Source organism: Cupressus sempervirens, chromosome 3 (genome assembly GCF_028749045.1).
Source record: "Cupressus sempervirens isolate cs-2001-9-10 chromosome 3, ASM2874904v1, whole genome shotgun sequence".
Lineage (NCBI taxonomy): Eukaryota > Viridiplantae > Streptophyta > Pinopsida > Cupressales > Cupressaceae > Cupressus > Cupressus sempervirens.
Window position 1 is genome coordinate 740,683,016 of NC_143120.1, and position 6,873 is coordinate 740,689,888.

General features: G+C 34.4%; 1 protein-coding gene across 1 annotated transcript; it reads left to right on the forward strand.

Annotated features, from left to right (window-relative positions):
- The first annotated feature begins 3,980 nt into the window (after positions 1-3,980).
- LOC149568943 (putative germin-like protein 2-3) lies at positions 3,981-4,747 on the forward strand. Its single transcript, XM_089817652.1, has 2 exons — positions 3,981-4,107; positions 4,215-4,747. Exons 1-2 carry the CDS (start codon positions 3,981-3,983, stop codon positions 4,745-4,747), a joined length of 660 nt encoding a protein of 219 aa, XP_089673778.1.
- The last annotated feature ends 2,126 nt before the right edge of the window (positions 4,748-6,873 follow it).

Consider the following 6,873-nt stretch of genomic DNA (forward strand, 5'->3'; position numbering starts at 1 on the left):
ATGAATGTTGGGCAAGGAAGCCTGGCGGAGGTGGAGAACATGTTCTCTAGTTTGAGGCCATAGAGGTATTTTAGTTTTGTCTCTGTATGCTTTCATTTTTAGAGCATGTCCCCCTCTTGGTTTGATCTCTTTTCGATCTGTTATTGAATGATGAATTTTTATTTATTTAAATGGGTATTGTTGTTGCTGGTTTCTTTATAGTGGTACTAGAGCGAGGCATGCTATCAATTTTTATGGGCACTTTCTAGTTAGTTTTTGTTATTGGTTGAGAAGTCATCGGGGGGTCCTTTTAAAATCCCCACAAGGTGTTTGGTTCCTTTCAAAACCTTAGGGATCGACACTAAGAGCTTGTTTCCTTTGCTAAGCTTATGTTTTCTATTCTTTTGTAAGGAATTTGGTGTTTTATATAGGTTTCAGTGGCCCACCAATCCCTAGTTTCCAAATCAATTCTATTTAAAGATAATAATGTAGTTTTCTTAAAATAATTTTTTGACTAAACCAAGAGACAAATAATATAAACCCTATAATGAGGCTTTCATATTCATATATGATTTATTTAATATTATTATTTGAAGTTTTTAAAATAATAATCATTAAAAACATAGTTTTTTCAAAAATGATTTTCTAGTCCAAGGGGTTTAGCTTAGTTGGTCGAGGCAAGGAGCTCTCATTGTCGACACCCTGGTTCAAATCCAAGATGGACATCTTTGTGTAATTCTAAGTTGCGACTCTTGGTCTTCTATTGGTTGTATTCGTCTCATTTGTAAAAAGTGGATTCTAAGTTGTGACTCTTGGTCCTCCAATTGTTGTTTCTAGTGTGGTCACTTGAGAGGAGCTTGAATAAATTGTAATCTTTTCCTCTTAAGGAGCACCCGATATGTAAATGATCTTAATATGATAAATATTTTTTCTTAAAAAACATAATTTAAAAAATTAACACTAGAACTTATATATTTTTAAAATTAGATTTTTCTAAATATTTAGTCTTAAATTTTAACTTATGTATTTACCTGCTTATAACTCTATTGAAAATACATCCTTTCTTTATCACTTTAGTCGTATAATTTTTGTTTGTTTTAATTTTTAAACATGATTTGGAGTTTATTTTCTTATTCCATAAAACTTTATTAATAACATATTACCTTTTATTTGGTAATTTTTCGGAGAGTTTCAAATCAAGTATAGTTTGCAAACTATCCAATATATGAAATAACATCAAGGTATAGTAACAATCACATGACATAGGAAGTAAATTAGTTCCAGTCACATGTCTAAGATAACAATTGGCATACTTAGAAAAGATAAACATAGGGGCTGGATTCAACATATTTTACTAGGTCAAAGGTCCAACAAGCTCACCAACAGAAATGAAGGAGTAGGGATGGTGGGTTGTGACATCCCTCCCCTCCAGGAAGAGACATCAACTTGTTGCCTGATGAAAATGTAACAAACATAGTTCTCACATCACACATAACTGAAAGCACAACAATAAGATACACTAGAGTCTATATAGATAAAAGATATAAAGATCTAATAAAACCATCGTCATCTCCCATGTCCTAAGATTTGAGAATAACTAATCAATGAGTGATCCATTAGGACGCATCGTAGATCATGTTTTGGTAGTTTATATGGGTGCAGCTTGAAAAATTGTTTGAGAAAGTTTTGCATCTCTAGTATGATGGGGACAATAACTTTCGCATTGTTTACCTCCAAAAGTAAAGAAACCATTCCCCGCTCCCTTCCTACCGTCAGACCTATTGATCCAGTTATTCACATTTCCACTGTTATCAACTTATCTCTATTCATATTTTGATTCTAAGTGTTATTGATATTCCTCGGTGCATTATTGTGAAACTTCCTCTTGAATCCTTGAGGACTGTGGTTTCTCTCTGAAGTTGTGATTGCATTTACCGTTTTTAGTTTCTCCTCCTAAAGCAGTATCTTTCGATGTGCGAATTCCATGGTTTTTGGTTCATGCATTTTGATTACAGATCCAATCTCGAGATGTAATCCCAATACAACCTTATATTTGTTCTCAAATGCTCATCCTACAGATACTAAGGAACATATTTCACCAAACGAAAAAATTGCTCTTGGTATTTGGTCACTACCATGACCCCTTGTACATCAAGTTTTGAAACTCAGCTACGTCAGTGTCATAAAATAACAGAGGCAATGATCGCTTCATGGAAAGAGATAAAAATTTATTCCCAGGACATTTGTCCTGGTCACAACTTCCTCTCAGCCGTTAATTGTTCCACCATGTGGTTGATTCACCAATCGACTGAAATGCAACCCATAAAGCCCTAGACTGTGCTGAAAGGTGATGAACATGAAAGTACTTTTCCATGGAGATGATTAATTTCTCAGCATCATCCTTACCATCGAAAGTGGGTAATATGACCTTTTTAAGGTCCTTGCTCAACTCCTCCGCTATCTTCTCATTATTCATGGGTCCAAAATTATTCTCCTCATCAAAATTTTCCTTTAAACTGTTCCTCAATTCTCCTATCCTCTTCAAATTTTCTGACAGCTTCTAATACTTGATCTCCATTCTACGCACCCCTTAGATCTTGTTCAAGGTGATCCAATGGTTCAACCTTCTCCCAGAGGAGGTTTCCACAGTAGGTTAGAAGTGCTAAAATATGGTCTTGGCTTCGATTCAGACTGAGCTCATCATTCTTACTAGTTCCTTCCTGATTATTATTTGTGGTCTTCATGGCGAGTATTCAATTCTTGTACCAAACATAAGTATGCAACTTATAAAACGTAGACCGAGGTCCTACTGTTTAAGCTCATCTCCAATACCATAGAATGTCAAGTCGTCAAATAGCTAGTATATCGCAAGGTCAGAAGATCAAGTCTTAGTCATTCAATTGCAAAGACTAGCCAAACACAATTTTCCATTCAATTTAATATAAGTAATACAAGATTCGACCAATGCCAAGAATAAAGACAATATGCAAATTTAAGTATACTAATGTAATCAATTGCAAATTGCAAATTTTAGAAATAAAGTTTAAGACTAATATTCAATGTTTTAATAGTTATGAGAATTTTGTTGAAGTGCTTCGAAAGTATTTTACATGTAGATTTTAAAAACATACTTATAGAAAACTCACAAATAATTAGATATGTAACATGTAATTTTAAATATGTTACAGACAACTAAAAGAAAATCATTTCCATCCCTAATTATTTAAAATCCAAATAATTATAAAACACAATTTATAATTAAGTTGTTTAAAATAGGATTGTAGTTAAATCAAAGAAAGCTAATGCTAAAAGTGATGGAATGAAATTTAATTTCTTTATTTTTAAGAACTAATATAAAAATCATATTTATTTTAATTAAAATGTAAAAATGAATATCTAATTAATTATTATATAAATAATATATTTGCAAATGGAGTGGTTGTTTCTGATCTGATATTAAACATTAATACATAATTAATTATTATGTAAATAACTAATATCATCCATTAGATATCTTTAAATCGATGCAGTAGTTGTTTGTGATTTTCAATTTAGTTATTAGGTCTTATTAAATTAATGTGGAGGTAACCGCATGCAATAGGGCTTACGTTGGAAATCCCTGTGGAAGTACGTCATCATATTGGAAGAACGGGGTAAAATAGACGGAGTCAAGATGAATGAACCCTTGCGAAGTAGTCATCTGTGTTTGAAATACATCATTCAATTTCCCTAGTTTACCAATTCTACGAGGGAGCAATAGCATACATAATATTGGCTTTCAGGAACCTCAACGTAGAAGATTTCAACCATAATAAAAGAATGATAAGAGTATATCCGCGGTAGCAGGTGGGTTGATCGTCAGGTAAGAATGAATGAGTCCTTGAGGAGCAGTTAACGTTTCGAGTATATAAAGCATGCAAATGGGCTTGCAATAGTACTCAATTCAATTATCCACATCCTGAGCTGTTTATTCACATCAGTCTCTCTGTGTTCCTGTCATAATGGGTAGCAGGATGATTTACCTCACGCTGGGGCTTGTTCTGTTGATATGTTGTTTCGGCAAAGGCGTCGTGGCAGCGGATTCCGATCCATTGCAGGATTTCTGCGTTGCAGACAACGAAAGCAAAGGTGAGCAGAGAATAACATTATAGATAATAAGAGATCTAGGTACTGATTATATGATTGCATGTGCTCGTTAGAAATCTAGGTACTGATTATATGATTGTTTTTCACAGTGTTGGTGAACGGGTTCGTGTGCAAGGAGGCAATGGCAGTATCAGCAGAGGACTTCTTCTTCGGGGGGCTTGGGCAGGCGGGGAACACCGACAACGCAGTGGGCTCCATCGTGACCCCTGCCAACGTAATGCAGATACCGGGGCTGAACACGTTGGGAATATCTCTGGTCCGCATCGACTACGCAGTGGGTGGAATTAATCCTCCTCACACCCACCCCAGAGCCACCGAGGTTCTCTTTCTAGCGGAAGGCGAGCTCTTTGTAGGGTTTATTGACACCAACAACACCTTCTTCAGCAAGACGTTGGAGAAGGGAGACGTGTTCGTCTTCCCCAAGGCGCTCGTGCATTTCCAGCAGAATGTGGGGAAAGAGAATGCGGTCGCCATCTCTGCTTTGAGCAGCCAGCTCCCGGGAACCCAGACAATTGCTAATTCTCTGTTTGCGGCGAATCCCCCTCTCCCCGATTCCGTATTGAGCAAGGCCTTCCGCATCACCCAGGAGCTCGTGGACTACATTCAGAAGATGTTCGCCTAAGCTTCTTGAGCTTAATTTTTTGTGATCGATTCGATAAAAATAAAACAAAGGAAAGGTAGACCACATAGGAATACTATTTTCGTACCATTTAATAAAAATTCTCTCTTTAGAGCTGCTCGTTGCATTCTCAACAGAAGTTTATTTTCCTAAAGGAACATCTTTCTGTGTGAAAAGAATTCTATGGTTTCTGGTTCATGCATCTTGACCACAGATCCAGTCTGGGGATGTAATCCCAATACAAACTTATAATATCCATTCTAAAATGCTCATCCTACAAATACTATGGAACATATTTCACAAATAACAAAATCGCTCCTGATATTTGGTCACTGCCATGACCCCTTTAATCAAGTTTTGAAACTCAGCTACGTCTGTCTCATAAAATAACAGATGCAACAATCGCTTCATGAAAAGAGATAAAAAAGTATTCCCAAGATATTTGTCCTGGTCACAACTTCCTCTCGGCCCTTAATTGTGGCTGTTCCACCACATAGTTGGTTCACCAATCAGCTGAAATGCAACCCATAAAGCCCTAGACTATGCCGAAAGGTGATGAACACGAAAGTACTTTACCATGAAGATGATTAATTTCTCAGCATCATCCTTACCATCGAAACCATGGAAAGTGGGTAATACGATCTTTTTAAGGTCATTGCTCAGCTCCTCCGCTATCTTCTCATTATTATTCAGGTGTCCAAAATTATTCTTCATTAAAACCAGAATGTCACGTGGAGAGGAAAAAATTATTTATATCTATTTATACAAATGACAAGAAAGATTTATATCACAATTAGCATTGTGTTAAATTATGAACAACAATAGAAAGTGAAGATTTGATAAACTAAATAAAGACTAAAATTTTCAATCGATTTTATATATATGCAAGCGAATCACAAATTTGATTTCTGTTATCAAATTCAAGTTAGGTTTAGTTCGAAATGAGCTAAACCGAGCAATTAGGAATAGGGTAAAAAATATTATTCGTATATCTTTTAGGAAATTATAAAATCATTGCGAAAAATAGATTGTTGCATGAAGCTACTGTAGATTAAAAATGCTATCAAATGCAAGTTAGATTTGTTTCAAAATGAAATAAACCCGTGACAATGAAAAAGAGAAATCAGGAATAGGGTAAAAAATATTATTTCATATATCTTCTATGATGCATAGCTTAAAATTTGTAAGATACACTGCTTTTTAAAAATAAAATTAAAAAAATTAATGCTTTTTAATGGATCATGTAAGACTGACAAAGTATCACATTTAATATATCTGTCTAATTTCTTTTGGTTGCGATTAGTATTGGCATTTGTAAATGAAAAAAATCAAATTCCCTGTTTACCTACAAAATTAGTAAGATTGAAACTAGTGAGCTTTTTATATGTGAATGAAAGTGTACTCAAGCAAGGTATAATAATTTAAAACAAATCGAGAACAAATTGAAAACTATAAAAAGAAGCCACGATACAGAACTCTCCAAAGTCTATGGGATAAGGACGATAGAATTAAATGGGTTTTGTATTCAGTTTTTGTCTTCTTTTGAATATGAAGAATATACATTACTTGTAGAAGCGTTCATCTTTGCCAATGATATTTGGTGATCGATCAATAAAAATTTGAAGATTATAAAGATATTTTTAACTGATCTAGGAGGTAAGTTAGGTTGTCTTAAGTTTCAAATAATAAACTAAGCATGTCTCAGGTTCCATCCCGATTTGCATCTTTACTACATAATAGTCTTACAATTACCTCTTTTTATTGAAAATCTAGATATTTCACGTTAGTTCCATGCATATGATCTGATAGTGTGAACCAATTTCATTCAATTTACTCAGTGAGATCTTAACTACGATTATCCAAAATGGAACTATGAAACCTAAAATACCAAAAAAAAAATTCAAGTTATTAGTATTCTAAATTTGTATAAAGAGTGCAAGAGAAAATTTAATAATATTTATTTATTCATGAATGCTAGAAGCAACACCCTCCTGACATAACATGGTACTATGAGGCATCATGAAGGATGTGCAATAATTATCTTTCAAAACTAATAGAACTTTGAAATACAATATTTAGACATATTCACATGTCGTACACAAGAGTCAGAGCAAAAGATATTTAAGTTC

Coding starts and splice junctions, on each gene's coding strand:
- LOC149568943 (XM_089817652.1), top strand. CDS start 3,981: ATGGGTAGCAGGATGATTTACCTCACGCTGGGGCTTGTTCTGTTGATA. Junction 4,108..4,214: donor TGCAGACAACGAAAGCAAAG/GTGAGCAGAGAA, acceptor TGTTTTTCACAG/TGTTGGTGAACGGGTTCGTG.